This window comes from Loxodonta africana, chromosome 11, assembly GCF_030014295.1.
Source record: "Loxodonta africana isolate mLoxAfr1 chromosome 11, mLoxAfr1.hap2, whole genome shotgun sequence".
NCBI classification, from domain to species: domain Eukaryota; kingdom Metazoa; phylum Chordata; class Mammalia; order Proboscidea; family Elephantidae; genus Loxodonta; species Loxodonta africana.
Genome location: NC_087352.1, coordinates 34,067,327 through 34,087,690, shown reverse-complemented (window position 1 = coordinate 34,087,690; position 20,364 = coordinate 34,067,327). Strand labels below are relative to the sequence as shown.

The window sequence follows — 20,364 nt, the reverse complement described above, 5'->3', positions numbered from 1 at the left end:
CAAGCCCCTCCCACGACCCCGCCTCTTCAAGGCGGGCGAGGGTAACGTCATCCCCGCGAACGAGGCCAGGGATTGGTGAGCCAGCGACGGTGGGGCGGGGCGACGTCCTCTCAGGGGATTAGCCTGGGATTGGTGGGCTGGTCGAAAGCCGACCTGGGGATCAGGTCGGGGATTGGTGAGCAGAGAGACGGTGGGCGGGGCGGGGCGGGGCGGGGCGACGTCAGTCCCGCGGCCGTAACCGGGGGTGGTGGGCGTGGTGACGGCGGGCAGTGGCCGGGAACGTGGTGCGGAAGATCGGCAGCGCAAGTAGGCGGTAAGAACTTTCCCTGGTTGAGTCGGGAGTCGATTCGGGACCGGGGCCAGGCAGCCGGGCGGGCAGGGAGGTGCGGCTGCGGCGCCGAACCAGAATGAGGGCCCGTGGGGCGGTGGGAATCGCACTTTGTGCGGCCGCAGCTGGTCCAGCGGGGGCCGGCTGCGGGCTACCAAAGGCGCGGAGGTGGGTCGGGATGAGAACCCAAGGGTCCGCGTTCACCTTTCTGGCCGGCCGTGTCCGCGGGAGCTCTCGGGGAGGCCCATCCGGAGGAGTCTCCCCCAGACCCTGGGCCCAGCCCTCAGGGAGCCTCCGCCGGGAGGGGTTCCCCCCCTCCCCGCGACACCGGGCCCAGCCCCTAGGGAGTTCCTGGTCTAAGTGGTCCCACTAGTACCCAGGGGGCGTCCAGCCTGCTACACCCCATTAGTGTCTCCGATTGAGAGAAGAGTGGCAGCATATTTGGATTTGGCCTGTGTGGGGGGCTTCGTGGGGTCCTGAGTCGTGTCCTGGTTTTTAGGGAACACTGCAGGTGTGGGAATGGTCAGGCCAGACAGCCTTGGGAACAGCGTCCTGCCACCCCCATGGGCCTGCAGAGAAGACAGGCCTTCCTCTGACAGATCACCTGACCCAAGGCTTCAGGGTGATGTCACTAGACAGCAAACAGCTCCTGGGTTAAAGGAACGCAGGGGTGGGAGTCTGTGGTTCTTCAGAATGGCGTTTAGGCTGAGGTTGCCTGTAGGAAAGACCTTCCGCGGCAAGGTGAAATTCCCCGGTCAGCTCACTGGTTTGGGGCAGGCCACTTATTCCATCAGCCTCAGTTTCTTCATCTGTAAAACGGAAGGGACTCTTGTTCTGCCAGTGCCAATGTCCTGGCAGCCGCTGGATCTGCAGACAGGGCTACCAGTCACCTTTATTGCCAATGTCTAGATTCTGGAGGGTCGGTCTAGTGCCGACTCATTGTAGTGCTGCACTGAATACCCCTAATATGAGGCTTTATTTTATTCATACTTTTGTTTTTCCTAATGTTTGCAGGGAGGCGTGATCCATTAACCCGCTGCTGTTGAGTCGATTCGATAGGACAGAGTAGAACTACGCCATAGGGTTTTCAAGGCTGTAATCTTTACGGAAGCAGACTGCCACATCTTTCTCCCGAGGATCGGCTGGTGGGTTCAAGTCACTGAGCTTTCAGTTAGTAGCCAAGCACTTTAACCATTGTGCCACCAGTGTTAAAATATAATTTTAACAGGTGCCAAAATATAATTTTGTAGAACTGTATGTTTGGAATAAAGCTCTCTTCTGGGCAAATGGGAATTTTCTACCCCTATTTGAGTGGTTTGTACACAAATCTGAAGCTATTATTTGGGCATCGATTTAGCCTATTATATGCCTTTAATTAAGGAGAGGTGAGGGTTGGAACACCGAGGACTAAAAGGACCATGCATTTGTGTGTATTGCCAGGTAGCTCCTGGCACTACAGGTACTGTTTGTCCTTTCCTTCTCACTAGCTTCCAAATTTATGTCATTCTCCAGGGACTTTTAGACTCTCAGGGTGAGGCTGCTATTTATTTTGAAAAAACAATGTTTTTGTTCAGTTCAACATACTGCTTTTATCTTGGTAATTCAGGTTCACTGGGGCACATAAAAAGGGTCCCATTTAATGGCTTTGGCCCTGGGGGAGGAGAACCCCGAGTGACCCAGAGCTGTAGGGGGAGGAAGGAGAAAAAACACACGTGGCAGGACCTGCTTTGACTGGATTAATGGGATGAGCTGCATTTTAGCTCAGCCTGGTGACTGCATGGATGGCTGAACAGCCTGGTCTCTGTTTACTCTCCTTTCGTAAAAAAGTGCAACTTTAGGTAATCATGGCTTTGCGTGCTTAGCTAGAAAGCCATTGGTGAGCTTGGCTGCAAAGAATGCAATATTAATGAGACTGTGCCACAGTGCGCTCAGCATCTGTGATACTTACAGACCAGGAGCCTGGATAAAAAGTATCGGGTGTAGCATGTTGTCGTGTAAGCAGGGCTTCCTTGGATGTAAACAGGTAGCTTTCCATTAACATTTTTGGTGGTAGATGGATGAAAGTTTTGCTTATAGCCACGTGAACGTTAATGCTACGTTTTCTTTGTAAGAATGGAAAATCAGCCTGAGCCCCTAATTCCCACAGCTTTTGTCTTCTGAAGCTGAGGTCACTTCCTGGTGAATTCTTGTGACCTTGTTGCAATCCCCATCCGGAGGGTGGGGTTACACTTTTAGATACTCAGCATATGCCTCTCGGGCCTGATAGCTAGTCAGCCCTATCTGGAGGCAGGACAACCTACTGTCCTTCCTTCTAGGAGCCTGGACCCCTGCCATTGTCTGCCTGGAAGATGTCAGCCCTCAAGGACCTGTTCAAGTACATTGATGAGAACCAGGATCGCTATGTTGAGGTAGGGGATATTGCACTTTGGCCATCATTAAAATTGGGTTTGATCTTACGGGTCTCAGAAAAACTCAAGGGGGTCATACAGTTTATGTTTAAATTGAGTAGTAAAATGTTCTCTGTACTTTGTTCCTCCACCTTCTCGTTACAGTCGAAGTTACGCCATTGGCTTTTAACAGAAGGGCCTAATAAATGTTTCTAGGAATCGCAAAACCAGGCTGAGATTTATGTTTTATTTCCACTGACCCTTTCTTGTGATAGGTAGTTACAGCTTAAAGAGCTATTTTACATTTCAGCGTGTCCTTTCAGCGGCTCTAAGGTGTTACAGGTGACTCAGTAGTATTTTTGTGTGTTAATGTGTTTTTGATGTTAAGTTTTGATCGTGTTTTAACGTTACTCTTAGTAGACAAATTTTAGGTAAAGACAGAGTTCTCATTCTAAAAGTTACCACTTTAGCGAACATGTCCGTGTCAGAATGATTGATAAGCTAATTTGGACTGTGGACGTGTTGGCTGTTTTCACTATCTTTCTAATTGTAGTTTTGTTAAAGTCAGGTGTAAGCTTGTTTATAAAATTTAATTTTACCTCATGTTCATGGTAAAAAATACACATTCTGACATTTTTCTGTTATGCTGTCGTTCTTGGTACAGGGTTAACACAAACGACTTTTTTCTGAAATCTTGAAACAGAAAGCAAAAGTGATGGGGCTGATTCTTTCACATTTGGTTACTGTGTTCAAAATGGAGCGACCACAGCAGTGTGTCAGCTCTGCATCCTGAAACATGGCAGGGAGGGGCATGTCTGTCTTGCATGAAGGAGTGCCTTTTGCAAATCTGGTTCTGCTCCTTACCCAGAAACTTGCGGAATGGGTGGCCATCCAGAGTGTCTCTGCCTGGCCGGAGAAGAGGAGTGAGATCAGAAGGATGATGGAAGTTGCGGCTGCAGACATCACGAAGCTTGGTGGCTCTGTGGAATTGGTAGATATTGGAAAGCAAAAGGTATGATTCTGTCATTTGTTTATTTTTTTGTTTGGTGGTAAATATTTAGGTAACAAAGCATTTGCCATTTCAGCAATCTTCGCATGTACCACGCAATGACATCTGTTATGTTCATCTTGTTCAACTGTCACCCTTATCCATTCCCAAATTTTTTCATCATTCCAGCATTCTTGGCATTGCAGAGCCACAAATGAGCAGATTCTACCCTCAGCAAGTTCTTAAAGAGCTTTTTGCTTCAGATAACCTGCTTGTCTTTAAAGAAAACAAAGGCCTGATCTGGACACTAAATTCTACATGATTTCTTCAGTTGGAACGGAGCAAAAAAAAAAAAAGGTGTTGTGATACTCCGAGTTTTTCTCCAGGAAGGAGGACTGAGGTTATTCAAGAATAAGTTAATGTAATGTCCATTCTTAGAAAATAGCCGAGGTCCTCCCCGCTCCCCCGAATCAGGAAGTTACACTTTACTCATGTAGATTTAAAAGTACTGAATACCTTCCACTCACACAGCTCTGTGTTCCCTAACATCTCATTTGGTAGATCAGCACTTTTTGTAACTTGGTTCCTGAAAAAGAGATATTGCGGTTGGGAGTCAGTTGCATTTTAATGAAGGATGCAGACAGGTGAGATTGGTTTGTTTTCTTCTTAATTTAAATAAACAGTTTCACTTCATGGTATAAAAAAACCCAAACCCGTTGCCATCAAGTCAATTCCGACTCATAGCGACCCTTTAGGACAGAGTAGAACTGCACCATTGGGTTTCCAAGGAGCGGCTGGTGGATTCGAACTGCCGACCTTTTTGTTTAGCAGCTGTAGCTCTTAAGCACTATGCCACCAGGGTTTCCCTTCCTGGCATATTAGTCTACCATTTTAGTATTTTACTATTTCAGGTGGTTTCAGTCTTACGTTAATTACGATTGATTTATTAATTGTATGTTTTACGCCGTGTGTTTCCAAGGTATTCTCGTATGTCATGGGGTTTGACAAGTTTTGGGTTATCTGCGTTCTTTTGTGTTAAGAGCTAGGTGAGCAAAGTTGAGAACACCCTCACCTGTCCTTTACTTGTGGCACTTTGTCACTTCCAAGTTTTTTCTGACAAAATACAGGATCTGGTAGGTGGGGACATGGGCTGTGGGACTTTTTGCACAGCCTGGGTAGGCCATGATTTAAAAAAAAAAAGTGGAGACCATTGGCCTGGTGTGAAAGTTGGGGAAAAAAACTTAAGTTCTATACGAAGGTTTGAAATTAATGGACCTTCCTGTATCTACACTTCTATCCTAGATAGAATTCTGTGGGTGCTGAACTGTCCACCGTTCTTAAAGGATGTGGTAGATTGATAAGGCCTTTGGAACAAAGCTCAAAAGGAGTACTAGCTATTTTTCATTGTAGTGTGGCTTGCTGTGATTACATTTCTTTGTGCTTTCTTTTATGTTCTTTTTTGTACGTAGTTGTAATCTCTATACAGAATTTCAAAAATGCATATTTTTAATTTTAACTAATATTTAATCATTGTTTCAGAGTTGCATCCCAAATTCAGTCCTTATAATATTTTGTCACGTAAAAGTTTTTTAAAAAGAAAGCCTTCTGAAGTTTACGAAACTTCATGCATTATGGAAACATAACTCAGTTTGGGTGTGCTGGATTATAGGAAAATAAACTTTTGCTAAGGAGCCCTGGTGGTACAATGGTTAAGCGCTCTGCTGCTAACTGAAAGGTTGGCGATTTGAACCCACCAACCACTCTGTGGAAGAAAGATGTGGCCATCTGCTTCTGTGAAGATTACAGCCTTGGAAACTATGGGGCAGCTCTACTCTGTCCTCTAGGGTCACTATGAGTCAGAATCAACTCAATAGCAACAGGTTTTTTTGGTTTTGAATTTTTGCTTATTAATGACACGGTTGAACAGTACGATCTTAGACTGGATGGTAGAGGTCAGTTGGTGAGAACAGATGAGAAAGCTCAGGTATTTTGGTAATATTTCACTGTAAATAAAAATATTTGAAGCATAGACTATCCGTGATATTTTCCTTCTGACTCCTAGCTCCCTGACGGCTCTGAGATACCGCTTCCTCCTGTTCTGCTGGGCAAGCTGGGCTCGGATCCCAAGAAGAAGACGGTGTGCATTTATGGGCACCTGGATGTCCAGCCCGCAGCCCTGGAAGATGGCTGGGACAGCGAGCCCTTCGCCCTGGAGGAGCGCGATGGTAGGGAGATGGCTAGGCCAGTGAGCCCTTCCTTCACGCTGGAGGAGCGCGACGGTAGGGAGGTGGCTGGGACAGGGAGCCCTTCGCCCGGGAGGAGCACGACGATAGGGAGAGAAACGCCCTTTCGATTCCAGAGGGAGCCCTGCTCTTCTGAAAGCTTGATTGCTTTCAGAGACGAAAATTGTTCTAACGTCTGGAGAAACATTGCTACAATTTTAATTCTGGAAGGTCACGGAGCGCCTCTTGGTGTTCATCTTTCCAGTATAGATCGTCTCTAACAGTATCCTTATATTGGGCTCCAGAAGTTCACATTTGTGCGTCACTCACTGATACTTCAGAAAACTTTTGTTTTCTTGTGCAGACGATGCCATCCTTGGCCTGGGGTTCTGGGCTTTCCTTTCCTACCACCCCTTTCCTCAGAAAACATATCTAATCCTCAGAAACCTGTCTCCTAGTCTGTAGCCCCACCGTGTAGTTGCTGCTGGGGTATGTTTGACGCACTCAGCTTTGGGAGATTTGGATAGGGTCAATCTCAGTGACCGACAGACAGACATACCACTCCTCAGTAGACTTGCCCACAGATGAGCCTAGAATAACTTGTGGCACCACTTCTTTTCTTCCTTGCAGACATTCCTTTGAATGGTGTCTCCTACACGCCACCCCCCGCCCCCCAGCCCAGGGTAGTGATCAGGTTGTGTCTGTCTTTGCAAATCCCTTATTTAGTTCAAAGTAGTTATTTAATAGTGTTTGTGTAGGGACAAAGACTTTGTAGAAGAGCTTTAATTTTAGTATTTGTGAAGAGTTTGTAAAAGGAAATTCCTGAGGTCATGATGGCCTAAAGCCTCACCACTTTGAAGTAGGTCATGTTGAAATGGCCAGAAGTTTAAAGCCCACAAAGAATGAGGAAGGCATAGCCCGGCCAGGACAGATGAGAGTTGGCCCTGCCAGCCCTGGGCACTGCAGGGAAGGGCAGATGGGCCCCGGGAAGCCAGCTCTCAGGATTGGTGATGGCTCCCCTCCATCTCGAGCTGAGGCTTCCTGGCTTTGTCCTGGCTCCATTAGGCTGCACTTGGGTCATCTGACAAGGGAGGTGGAGGAGGAGGGCCTGGGCTTGTTTCAGAGTTCCCGTAGGCCAGCTCTCCACTGCACTGCCTCGTCACCGGTTCTAGAGGCAGTATGAAGGGAATGTGCCTTGACTCCCGACACCGATTAGCAGTAATACCATGTCCCTGAGCTTCCAGGGTGATGGTCTGAGAAATCAGTAACAAGCCTGTGTCTTCATCAAATTGGGGTCGGGATGAAACTGGTTGTTCTCAATTTGATCATGGTCCCCTGGGGCTCCTGCTTCTGACCAGGTTTCCCACCCACTCAGTTGCCAAGCCGCCTATGGTAAATAGGTTTCACTAAACTGAGCACCAGAAGGAATTCCTGGAGCCTGGTTTCATTCCCTGCCCTGATTCAGCAGGAAATAGAGCCAGAGCCCAAACCCAGTGCTGTGCCCCTGTAGAAAGGGAAGGGGCAGCGAACTTCTAGATCCAAGGAATCCTCTCTCAGTGCTGGCCCTGGGGCTGGGTGGAGGAGACCAGGGGTCTAATTCAGAGATGCCATCGCCAGGACTGCCATGTGTGGTTTTGCAAGATGCTGTTGGGTCCACTGAGATACGCTCAATTCGCTTTTCTGTCCTAATTGTAACTATGCTTTGCTGACTGTCGTTCCAGGGAAATTGTACGGGAGAGGCTCTACGGATGACAAGGGGCCAGTGGCCTGCTGGATGAATGCACTGGAAGCTTTCCAAAAAACAAACCAGGTGTGTCATCCGTGCTGGACCCTGCCCATTTCACCTGCCTGAGCAGGCAAAGATAATTCTTTAACAGAACAGCTTGTGAAGGTCAAAGGTGCCTGGAATGAGGCAACTGCTTTTCCCAGAACCGGTGCCAGCACAGGTGACTCGGGCATAGAGTGATAGGTTTATTGTTCCTTTTAGAAAACATTAGGAGCTTAAGTGGGGACTCAGCAGTTGCCCACCTAGTAAGTGAGCTGTGGGTTTTCAGTCACCAGCTGCTTGTGGGTCCCACCAGGACCCCATGGGCTCTGCCTTTGTGAGTGAAGGTCCCCCAGCCCCACCCTTGGGCAGGCACTTTACTTTCCTTGTGCTCTTTGTAGTCTCCTAAAAATAATCTTTTTTTTTTTTAATACATTTTTTTAACTATGAGACATATCTCTGTGGACAGTTTGTTAAATACGGAAAGGTAGTAAATAAAATTGCCTCAATCCCTACTCATAAAAAAAAACTCATAGAGCCTGTTAATATTTCATTATCTCCCATCTTTTGTCTCTGACATCATTGTGGTCATCCCGTATGGATGGTTTTTGCATTTTGCTTTCATTGTTGTATCAGGATGATAAGAAAAGTCAGAGAAGCGTTTTTGTCAAAACCAGAAGGGGTTTGGGCCCTCTGGTCCAGGGTCCCTACCATAGGTGGAGACCAATGCCCAGGGGCCAGTGTGACTGCCGTGTGCCGGGAACAGGGTCTGAGGTCCCACCCCTCCTGCAGGGCTTGTGACAACTCGGTGGCATCGTTACTGAGGGTGGAGTGGGGGCCCTACACAGGGCAGGCCCCTCAGAGGAGTTCCCCGTGCCTGTCCCCACTGTGAGGCCCCTGAGAGATCTCATCTCGGGGAAACAAAAGTACTGTGCTGCTAAGTGGGACAGGAGGAGAGCGCAGATACGGTGCCAGCCGGGCAGTTCTGAACCAGGATTCCACAGACCGTCCAGCTTGGGTTCTGCGTTCGGTCGCCAGTGTGACCTTTGGCGGGTCGCTTAACCAGTTGCCATTGAGTCAGCTCCTATTCACCGCGATCCCGTGCGTGTCAGTGTAGAACTGGGCTCCGCAGGGTTTTCAGTGGCTGATTTTTTGGACGTAGATCACCAGGCCTTTCTTCTGAGGCACCTGAGTGGACTCGAACCTCCAGCTTTTTGGTTAGCAGCTAGTGCTGTTTGCGCCATCCAGGGACTTCCTGGGTCACTTAGCTTATCTCAAAATTCATTTCCTCATTTTTGAAATGGGGATAGCATGCCTCACTTCTGAGTGTTCTAGAAGCACTTGGAAAACTAAACATGTTTAGGAAAAACCTGTTCCTTCCATACATAGAGACTGGTGATAGTGGTGCCAGGAGAGCCTTTTAAATAAGAAAAGACATCTCATTCGTTGCCCTGTGCTTTCGCCGTGGTTATGCAGGTAAAAAGGATCCCTAATGGCACAGTGGTTACTCAGGTGCTCACTGAAAGGTTGGTGGTTGAAACCCGCCAGCCACTCCATGGGAGAAAGATGTGACAGTCTACTTTCGTAAAGATTTGTAGCCTTGGAAACCCCGTGGACCAGTTGTACTCTGTCCTATAGGGTCACTATGGTTTGGAATTTACTCAACAGCAATGTTTTTTGGGGGATGCAGGTAAACAACGTGGCCTTTGTTTCAGAGGGGGTGGCATTGGCTTTGCTGAAACTGTTTAGTCCCCTGGGTAGTTTTCACAGGTTCCTCACGAGGAGGGCAACATCTTACCATTATGCAGTTCCTGGAAAGTTCCCTCTGCTGGGGGCCTGGGGGTAGCAGGAGCAGCCCTGCCTTCTGGTGGTAACCAGAGTGGGCTGGGCCAGGTCTTTGCCCATAGTCCAGGGTGGGGAGCAGGCAGGTTACAGCAGTGTGAGTGCTTTGGTTTGGAGGAACTTGGTGTTGGAAATTCATGGTTTCAAATTCCTGTCTGCTATTTCTGAGAAAGCCAGATGCCTCCTAATGCTCGTTTGCCTTTCAAAGGACATCCCCGTCAATGTGCTGTTCTGTCTGGAAGGCATGGAGGAGTCGGGCTCAGAGGGCCTGGATGAGCTGATTTTCGCCCAGAAGGATGCATTCTTGAAGGACGTGGACTACGTCTGCATCTCCGACAACTACTGGCTGGGCAAGAAGAAGCCCTGTGTCACCTACGGCCTCCGGGGCATTTGCTACTTTTTCATCGAGGTACCACGTTGAGCCCCACGCTACATTTCATCCCTGACCCACACGTCTCATTCCCCCGTACCCTGAGGTCTGCACAGCCCCACATCAGTGGTCAGTAGCCCATGTCACCACCCCTTGGAGCTGGGAGAGTTTTATCCTAATGTGGCCTCAGTGTCATGGAGAAAGGATGAAATGCTAGTCCACTTAAGAAGACTGGACACAAAGCATTGTCAAATATTCTAAGAGTGAAAATATCAGTATCTTGGCACTTAATCCCTGACTCCATGATTGCGGTATCTTGAGGCTCAGAGGTGGGGCTCCCATTAACTAAAGAGAAGCAGAAGCAGAACGGGAGGTGGAAGAGTCCAGGGCCATGGTGGACCCCAGTGCCTGCCAGCCTATTAATCTGAACCTGGGTTTTCCCTTCTACTGTGTGAGGATGGTGTTCCACCTGGCAGGGCGACTGTGCTGGTTACGTCAGATGATGGGCGTGGAAGAAAAGTACCGCCCTGAGCGCCCCATGTGCAGGCCCTGTGTTGTGTGTCCTGCACATCGTGGTCCAGTGCAGCAGGCCAGTAGCTCTTGGCCTCTCGCTGCGCAGATGGGGAAACTGAGGCCCGGGGCTAGGTGTCTGCCCTGGTTACACACCTGTCAAGTGGTGGGGCTTGGAGCCCAGCAGCCTGCCCCACACACCATCCTGTGGTCTTTGTGAGCCAGTGCTATGAAGGTCCCGAGCTGGAGAAGCCCGTGCCTCATACTCTCCTCGTGCCCAGCATTTCCAAGAGTACTTTTTGTCACTGCCTTAAGTTTTTTTAAGTTTGGAAACACCTTGTGTTGCTCCTTGAGGGAGTAAATTTTAATCTTGAAAGTTGTCTCTGGTCTTTTAATGTTCTGTGTTTAGTTCCCTGTCCTGTGATAAAAATTTGCCCCTACCAAGCACCAAAAGTAGACTGTCTCTATTTTCTCAGGTGGAGTGCAGTGACAAGGACCTCCATTCTGGCATCTACGGGGGCTCAGTGCACGAGGCAATGACTGACCTCATTACCCTGATGGGTGAGCATGGGGGTGGGGCATCATGCTTTGTAATAGGGGGTAGGAGGGGCACCATGTTCTATGATGGGGGGTGGGAGGGGGCGTCATGCCCTGTGATGGGGGTGGGAGGTGCACCATGTTCTGTGATGGGGGCTGGGGAGCCAGGAGGGGGTGCCAAGTTCTGTGATGAGGGTGGGTGGACCATCATGTTCTGTGATGGGGATGGGAGGGGCGCCACGCTCTGGGAGGTAAGGTGTGTCTGGAGCAGCGTCAGGAGCAGTTGCTGCCATCTTGAGAATTCTTTGTTCCTACTCCTCCAGGCTCTCTGGTCGACCGGAAAGGGAAAATCCTTATCCCGGGCATTAATGAGGCTGTGGCGCCTGTGACAGATGAGGAGCTGACGCTCTACAATGATATCGACTTTGACACGGATGAGTATGCCAAGGATGTGGGCACCGAGACCCTCCTGCATGGCTGCAAGGTGCTGGCTTGTCCGTGCTGCCCACCCTGTCTGGCCTCTGGTGGGGCATGTCCATCCGTCCACCTCATGACATGGCCGGGTTCAGGTGACCCTCACGGGAGGAGCTGGAGGTGTTGGACACTGGCGCATACCCAAGTCATATCTGATGCCTGGTCTCTGATCAGCGGAAGTTACAGATGGGGTACTAGGAGTGCGTAGTGTCAGACATTTTCTTTGGATAAGAATTATTGGAGACTGCATATGTGCAGAGAAGCAGGGTCTTGGGCAGCGGTGGACCTTCTGCCTTAGTTGGGTTTGTAGGATAGTGTTCTCACTGTGGGCTCAGAGATTAAGTTATACCCGACAGGGAGCTAGGTTATTTGCACAAAATGTTTACTTATTAACCATTAGGGGGAAGTTGTGTAGTGACTTTCTCTTTAGTTTAGATCTTGGTTTACAAGGGAGTGGACACGAGCTCAGGCCATTCATTCATCCAGCATTTCCTGAACTTCTGCTCTGTGGTGCGGGATAGGCGGGCTTGGCCCTGATTTTTCTCTTTCAGGAGACAGACGGACGAAGAACAACAAAAGGAAGAGCCGTGGGCTGTAATGGGGTGGTGTAGGAGGCTCTGGGGATTGTGAGGGGGACTCCCATGTATCTGGGGTAGGTAGCGCCTCATCACAGAGGACGGCCATTGACATCATCTGTCGGCCAGGCTACAGCAGGGTGGAGGTGAGGATGGTCAGGAGGAACTGATAGGGACCCAGGTTGTGGCTGAGTTGGGGGAAGTAAAGGCAAGGCCACTCAGGTGAGGCCTGGAAGCAGGGCTGGGAAGGTCTGAGCCCAAGGCCTTGGGATTTGTCGGGAGCTCATGTTTGACCCGGTCGAAGGCAGGAATCTTTGCAGGTGGTTTGAGCAGAGGCATGAGCCCATCAGACAGGTGGGGTGGTGAGTGGGCCAGAGCTGAGAAAGTGGAGTCGAGGATGCAGGGGCTGGGGAGGCACCCTGGACGCATGCCTGCAGAGGAATCGGTAGGACCAGGTACCTGACCTTGGAATAAGACTGAGTGTCCACCACCCCGTGTGGGTCTCGCAGGGAGGAAGAGGAAGCTCTTCCAAGCAGTCAGCTGGATGGCACAGCTCCAATTAGAAGTTCAGAACAGGAATGCCCTGGGATGAAGGCATGTCATCCTGCCTCGCTGGGGTCTGCAGGTGGTCTGTTATGATGGTGCCAGGAGTCTGGCCTGTTATCCAGCCACTCTGTTGTTTCCTGCAGAAAGATATCCTGATGCACCGATGGAGGTACCCATCCCTGTCCCTCCACGGCATCGAAGGCGCCTTTTCCGGATCTGGAGCGAAAACTGTGATTCCTCGGAAAGTGGTGGGCAAGTTCTCCATCAGACTTGTGCCAGACATGACCCCTGAGGTCGTCAGCGAGCAGGCATGTTGGGGCCTGGGGGAGGGCCTGGTGGGGACAGGGAACAGGCATGTCGGGACTAAGGGGCAGTTAAGGGTCCCTTGTGTACTGTCAGAGATGTCTGGAAACAAAAGGGTTTCTGCTAGGATGTTGAATAACTTACACAAAAACAAGCCTGCTTATCCTGACCTCCTGGCCCCTGCCAGCTCGGTCATTATTAGCTGGCCCGTTCAGGATCCTGGGACTGGACCATGTGCTGGGCTCACACCAGATTTTTGTCTTTTCTGTCTGTGGCACAGGTGACGAGCTACCTGACCAAGAAGTTTGCTGACCTGCAGAGCCCCAACAAGTTCAAGGTGTACATGAGCCATGGTGGGAAGCCGTGGGTCTCGGACTTCAACCATCCACACTATCTGGCCGGGAGGAGAGCTCTGAAGACAGGTGGGGACATTGCTCTGGGGTGGACTTGGGCCTGGCATGGCTCTGGGGTGTCATGGACCCACACTGTGGTATCAGTCCCCTGACAAGGGTCTGGCAGTGGAGGGGGGCATGCCACCACCAATGCCATTGACCACAGGTGTTTCTGACCCAGGGCCCTGCACAGAGTCTGAGCTCAAAGTGTGTGCCACATGACAGGCCCACGGCGGCCTGAAAGTCAGCTGTTTCTTTTGTTCCATGTCTCCCCAGTGTTTGGTGTAGAGCCAGACTTGACCCGGGAGGGCGGTAGCATCCCCGTGACTCTGACTTTCCAGGAGGCCACAGGCAAGAATGTCATGCTTCTGCCTGTGGGTGCAGCCGATGACGGGGCCCACTCCCAGAATGAAAAGCTCAACAGGTGAGACATGGGGCTCGGTCCTGAGGCTGGCTCCTGTCCCTTGTGTGTGCAGTGGGGATGTCCCAGGAGAGTGCCAGGCTTCCGTCAGCCCCTCCCTCCTCCACACCAGCAGGCAAGAGACCTTCAAGGCTTCTACCACTGTGTCCCCAACTCTGATGGGAGGTGGGGATGGGGCCTTCGGGAGGTTCCGCCAGTGCTGTGTTTATCTCTGCCTGTCATCTATTGCTCGTAAAAACTTTCTGTAACATTATTTTTTGAAAACCGTAATGTTACTGCTGGCTGCATATGCCACTTTTATAAAACAGTCCTGGAAGAACAGCTGGGAGGGGGGCAGTGTCTGACCTCTAAGCTCACAAAGGGAAAGGAGAATGGAGATCAACAGCCCAAGGCTGATTCCTATGAGGTGGAGGGCAGACACACCTCCTCTCTCTGTCATCTTTACCAACTCTGACACCAGCTGTCCCTCACACAGAACTCACAGACCATACTCACAAATTATGGGGTTGATTAGGGAAGTGACAGTTACAATTCAGGCTCAAGAATACTTAGGATACAGTTCTTCCATCAGGACAGCCTTTCCCTAGCTGTGCTCACAGGCACGCCTCTCTCTGGCCCTCAGTCTCTACCCAAAGGCACTCAGCTTTCTGTCCATGGGCCGGGCAGCCCACCGCGCCATCTCCTGCTGCTGTCAGGTCTCTGCTGCTGGGTCTCTCTATCCTTGGTGATGGGCTTCTCTTCTCCCTGCTCTAGAATGGCTCTCTTTTAAGGCAAAACTGACCAATCCCCTTGGTAGACCACAGTTACCCTATCACACAATCACCTGGGTGGGAGTTAGAAGCCCATAGCTAGAGAGGCCACACACAAAAATAATCTCACCACAGGCCACCCCCTGGCTTTTCTAGCCAGGTTCTTTCATATGTGATGGTTAAGTTCCCCCTCCCAATTATTTTACCAGTCCTGAACAGTCATTAACAATTAGTCTGTCAGTAGAGCAAAGAGTCCACAGGGTGAGGCTACTCAGGTACCAGTCATTGCAGTCTGCTGCGGGTTTCCATCTGATCTGGTCACATTCTCCAGAAGTCATCTTCAGCCTTTCTGACCTCTGACAAAATTCAACTAAGATATTGCTTTGCTCAGAGCTTTAAGGGACTTTCGGTTCAGCCACTGTACTCTAATCCAGCAGTGCCTACCCCTTAGTCTGCTCTTTCAGAGTTACAGCTTTTACAGTTGTAGTTTTTACAATCACGACTAACACTCACAGCTGAATCATATAATTATATCAACATCTTCCCCTACCCTCTCTTCCTCACACCCATCAGGAAAAGAGGAATCTATTCAGTGGGGATCCTCCCTTGGCCCCTTTGTTGAGTGTAAGCACACCTGTGAAAGCGTGTAAGCCAGCCACTTCATGCTTTTATCTGCCCTGTTTTGGATACCAAACCCACTGCTCTCAAGTCTATTCTGACCTCATAGCAACCCTATAAAAAAAACCCTATAGGACAGAGTAAAACTACCACATAGAGTTTCCAAGGAGTGCCTGGTGGATTTGAACTGCTGACCTTTTGGTTAGCAGCTTTAGCTCTTAACCACTAAGCCACCAGGGTTTCCTGTTACAGATAGCCAATGTTTAAATTGCCTGTCCCTATCATACCAGTGCTGAGGAGACAAGCATATTCCTTGGTCTTGAAGAATCTTCAGTTCCACTGGAACTTTGAGCATCTGCATCCACAAGCAAAGTCCAGTCCAGAGCAAGCCTTCAAATTGCATTACATCTGCACCACCTCACAGTGTCAAACATCTTTCTCTCCATTCAGTCGGATTCTGGTCAGCTCAACCCCAGACATCCAAGCCAAGTCTCAATGAGTAACAGCCTCAGGCTCGAGAGTTCACACATGCCTCCTGGCACCTCACACAGCCCCTTCGCACACTCTCATCCCTAGCCCCCATGGGCTGTGTCAACGGGTACCAATGGAACACATCCAAACGTCAGCCCATCTCTTCCCTGCTGCAGTTCCCCCACTTCCACTCAGGAGTGGACCCAGGTGGTCACCACAAGTGAGCAAATCAAGCTGTCTACTTGCCGGCTCCCTTTAACTTCCAGTCCTGGAAAGGGGCTCCTGATGGACACTGACTTTTCCTGCCTAGATGCATCTAGCAACAAACCATTTGCTTTGAATTCAAAAAGCAAAACACTTTTTTTTCCTTCTGCAGGCCTGCCTTCAAATGCACATCTCCAGTTCTCTCAGCAGTTCTGGGTGCTTCTGCATGTCTTTTCAAATGTAACTCTGGGTGGGGCCTGGGTTTACCATCTAAGCCCCACTCTATCCACAGGAGTACTGGCTTGAAACAAAAAGCTTGTGTTTCTCCTGGGCAAATCCTTGTTGCTCTGTTGGCACATCCAGTCAGGTACTGGCTGCAGGCAGAGTTACATGCCCTCTGTGATCTGTAATACTCAGTATGCATTTCTAGCGTACATTTAGGATTGCTTTGCAACATTAGGTGGGAGAAACGCTCAGTACCCGTAACCCGTTCAGATAAACGCGTAATCCTAAACACGTAATGTTACCGGATTGGGGTCCGTGCCCCGGAGCAGTCAAGCCAATGCAACGTACTCCAAGTTAGAAAAGAGAGGAAGTTTATTAAGGAAATGTATACATCCCTGGGACCCAGCAGCAGCATAGGCTCCCTCTGTGGAGTCCCAAAGAGCAGTTTTACATTAGAGCTTATATAGAATCTTAGAAGTGTCTTTGTACTCCGCAGATTGCCTGGCCAGAGGAGTTACTCATTTCAAGACAGGGACAGAAGACTTAGGCTAAGGAAATACATGGCCAGACATCTTTTTATCAGGCTAAAGACATACATATCAGACACCTGGGCTCTGATTTTCCTGTGGGGGGGTTGTAAGTCACAGGTGCGTAGACAAATGTTATTTGCATCAGATTAAAACAAAGAACAAAGTCATTAACACTAAGGTCAAAACAAAGTCATTAAACAGGTATGGGAAGGAGGAAGCAGGCAGAGGATGGACAAGAATTTACAGGTTCATCATGGCGTTAGTTATGTCAAGCTCTCAGTTATGTCAAGCTTTCAGTCGCCCGTTTGGAAAAAGAAAACATGCTGGGGGGTATCGGGGTCGCACATGACCCTTTTAAAATATTCCTTTCTAGTATTCTCTACACCTGAACCAGAAACCCTGCTGGCCTTTCTTCCCATTCATGTGCATATGGCCTTGGGCCAGGCCCCTACCAATCATCCTGCTTATCTGGCCTGGCCTTGGCCCCAGGCCACTTTAGCTGCAGCTTTTCAGCCAACCAAAGTAACTATCCAAGAATTGAAAGTTTCACTTCCTAAGTCCCTTCCTTCTTTATCTTACAAAGTCCCATGCTTCTGTGAGTCTGGAGCCATTGCAGAGAACCCTGCTTCTGGCGCCAACTGAAAGAACAGTTTGGGGCAGGGGGGATGGGTAGTGTCTGACCACCTCTAACTTCACAAGGGGAAAGGAGAATTGAGATCAACACCCGACGCTGATTCTTTCCTCTTCTTTCCACCGTCTTTACCAACTCTTGACACCAGCTGTCCATCACACAGCACTACTGGGTTTGATAATTCATTGTAATGGCCACACAGAACTCCCAGACCATACTCAAAATTATGGGGTTTATTAGGGAAGTAACAGTTAAAATTTATGTTCAGGAATACTCAGGATACGGCTCTTCCATCAGGGTAGCCTTTCCCTAGCTGTGGTCACAGGCACGCCTCTCTGGCCCTCAGTCTCTGCCCAAAGGCACTCAGCTTTCTCTCCATGGGCCGGGAATTCCACCACGCCGTCTCCTGCTGCTGCTGCAGGGTCTCTGCTGCTGGGTCTCTTCTTCCTTGGTGATGGACTTCTCTCCTCCCTGCTCTGGAATTGGCTCTTTTTTAAGGCAAAACTGACCAGTCCCCTTGATAGGCCACAATTACCCTATCACACAGTCACCTCGGTGAGAGTTAAAAACCCATGGCTAGAAAGGCCACACACAAAAGCAGTTAATTGCACCACAAGTCCGGACCTCCATAGACATGAGGGGGTTGGTCTGGACTCAGACAGGGTGTGGGCTTTGAGTGAGGAGCAGCCAGGGACGCCAGCAGGCGGGAACACGCACAGGCCTTTCAGGACGGGGGGACCAGCCAGGACGAATGGAGGAGAATCAGGATCCAGTTTTGGGTGACGGGTAGAGAGCCTGCAGGGGGGGAGCGTGGGGATGAGACGGGTCTAGTTACTAGGGTACAAGGTAGAGGCCTGAGCTTCAGAAAGAAGCGCGCAGACAAAGGGAGGGCAGGTGGGGATGCGTGTTTGGGGTGTGGACCAGCCTGGCATGGTTCTGTTGTGCCATGGACACACAGCTGTGCCTTCAGTTCACTGGTGGTGTGGGGGTGGTGGGGCTTAGATGGACCTAGCTTACTGAGGTACGAGATGGAGGCTTCAGAACCAAGCACACAGGCCAAGGGAGCAGCTCTGGACCAAGGCACGGCGTTTAGCGTTAAGATGCAGTGGTCAGACACCTTGTATTCTAGCAGACAAGGGATGGGGTCAGGGATTGTTCCCAGGTGGACAGTGGGGCTGAACCTCCACTGAAAATCATCGCCCTAATCAGGCAGGCAGGCAGGCAGGCAGGTCCAACCACCAGCCGGGACAACGGAAAAGCCACCCACAGGAGCTGGGCTTCAGGGATGTCACCTGTATCCCGGCCAACACGGTTGCCTCTTTCCTTCACCAGGCACAACTACATAGAAGGAACCAAGATGCTGGGTGCCTACCTGTACGAAGTGTCCCAGCTGAAGGACTGACAGCCAGCGTCCGGGCACCGTGTCTAACTGACAGCACTCTGTCCCTGTCCTCACCAATGTCCTGCGTGCGTTGTCTTGTTGAATGCGCCCCAGCATCCGGCACTGGCCCCAGTGTGGACTCACAAGTGCTCAGTCCCTGGGGCATGTGAGGACCCTGGGGAGTCAACTTGGTCAGGTTCTCAGAGGTGCTTGGTGTGACGTGGCAAGGTCCAAAAGCACAAGTCCTTTTGTTGAAAATTCTGGTTGTCTTTGAGTTGAGATGAATACAGCACGTGATGTTCCTGCCTGGGTTATTTCCTTCTCTCCTTCCATGCTTTTGTTTCAGGATAACTTGCACTTGAGGTGTTTATAAAGGAGACGGGCTGCAAAGCGAGCACCTTGGGCCTCGAGGGGCTGCCCTTGGCTGCAGTGGAGATCTGACCCTTGGACCTGGGCGGGTTCTGTCCTTTCCTCCAGAACTTACCATTACCAATGTTGCCCATCCTCCTTCCCCTCAAAACCAAAACTGAATGGGATGATTTTGCCTTAGTCTTTGCTGCTAAATAAAGAGTAAAAACGAAGCCTCTGAAGGACCGGCAGGCCTGAAACTCATATTGGGGCACGTGCTGTGGGAGTTCAGGTGGTCCCTGGCCCATGTCTGCCGTGGTTCATTGTGTTCACTCATGTGGGAGTGGTAGGGGGTCGGGAGTTAAGACCTGGGTCTTCCTCCAGTGAGCCCTCTGCCACCCCCAGCCCTGAGTAAGTGGAGACCCACTTCCTGCAGTCAGAAAAGCACCCTGTCGTCCCCCCCCCCCCGCTCATGCTGCTAAGTCACAGAAAGGCAAAGTAAGACTGGTTAAACAAAACGGACCGCTGGCCCAGTGAATTCAAGAGACCAGAGTACATGCTCCAAGAAGAGGTATCAGGCTCTTCGGAGAACTGGTTGATTCCAGGGGAGCAGAAATACAACAGAACCTGGAGAACCTCTGGGTACAGAAAGTCAGGACGGGCTCAGAAGGGTGGGCAGTCCAAGGACACAGCAAATGGTAGGAGCGCTCAGCCAGTGCTGGGGGTACTTAAAACAACAGAGTGTGGTATTGAATTCTGAGCCACAGAATAAAACAGATATCCATGAGTCCATACCACATGGGAAACCCTGATGTGTAGTGATTAAGAGGTACAGCTGCTAATCAAAAGATCAGCAGTTCGACTCTATCAGGCGCTTTTTGGAAACTATGGGGCAGTTCTACTCTGTCCTGTAGGGTCGCTATGAGTCAGAACTGACTTGACGGCAATGGGGTATTATACCGATATGAATGAATGATTGAATAAATGGGTGAGAAGCAGCCCAGTTATAAATGTAGAGGGATGAGGGCAGCAGGAAACCACCATTAAACACCACAGTGGCATCCACTGCAGGGGGACCCACCCACGGATGCAAAGGCCTGAGAAGGAACAGGATGTTTGTATAGTCGAAAAGTATTTCCTGAACATACTTACTAATTAGGAGAAAACTATAGTCAACTGGTCTTTAAAAATTACATCGTGAGGCTATTGTGTTTGCTCAAAAGACGAAATGCTTTGAAAAGATGAAGCCAGTCGTGGTCACCCCAGTAAGGAGTTGTCAATTTCTATGAATTATTTCTCTTTGAGAAATTATTGACACTGTCTTTGGGGGAGAGGTTTTTTCCAAAAGGATCTGCACTTGGCATGTTCATATAACTCAGATTATGTGCCTGTGCCGTCAAGTCGGTTTTGACTCATAGTGACCGTATACAACAGAAGGAAACACTTCCTGGTCCTGCACCATCCTCACCATCATTAGGCTCGAGCCCATTGTTGCAGCCACTGTGTCAGTCCGTCTCATTAAGGGTCTTCCTCTTTTTCCCAGACCC

General features: G+C 49.9%; 1 protein-coding gene across 2 annotated transcripts; it reads left to right on the top strand.

The window, feature by feature from the left end:
* Window positions 1-236: 236 nt before the first annotated feature.
* CNDP2 (carnosine dipeptidase 2) lies at window positions 237-19,059 on the top strand. 2 transcript variants are annotated; one of them, XM_003406244.3, is made up of 13 exons: window positions 237-313; window positions 1,343-1,473; window positions 2,644-2,736; window positions 3,584-3,727; window positions 5,766-5,928; window positions 7,647-7,735; window positions 9,741-9,941; window positions 10,889-10,973; window positions 11,273-11,433; window positions 12,688-12,852; window positions 13,128-13,269; window positions 13,516-13,663; window positions 18,421-19,059. In XM_003406244.3, exons 3-13 carry the CDS (start codon window positions 2,677-2,679, stop codon window positions 18,488-18,490), a joined length of 1,428 nt encoding a protein of 475 aa, XP_003406292.1. In that variant the 5' UTR covers window positions 237-313; window positions 1,343-1,473; window positions 2,644-2,676; the 3' UTR covers window positions 18,491-19,059. The 2 variants fall into 2 exon arrangements, with proteins under 2 accessions (XP_003406292.1, XP_023399494.1); XM_023543726.2 differs by lacking the exons at window positions 237-313; window positions 1,343-1,473; window positions 2,644-2,736; window positions 3,584-3,727 and adding an exon at window positions 3,730-4,347.
* The last annotated feature ends 1,305 nt before the right edge of the window (window positions 19,060-20,364 follow it).

Excerpts from the sequence above, each read along its gene's own strand:
- CNDP2 (XM_003406244.3), top strand. The coding sequence starts at position 2,677 with ATGTCAGCCCTCAAGGACCTGTTCAAGTACATTGATGAGAACCAGGAT. Across the intron at positions 9,942-10,888 it reads TTTGCTACTTTTTCATCGAG|GTGGAGTGCAGTGACAAGGA; the intron begins GTACCACGTTGA and ends CTATTTTCTCAG. Across the intron at positions 12,853-13,127 it reads CTGAGGTCGTCAGCGAGCAG|GTGACGAGCTACCTGACCAA; the intron begins GCATGTTGGGGC and ends TCTGTGGCACAG.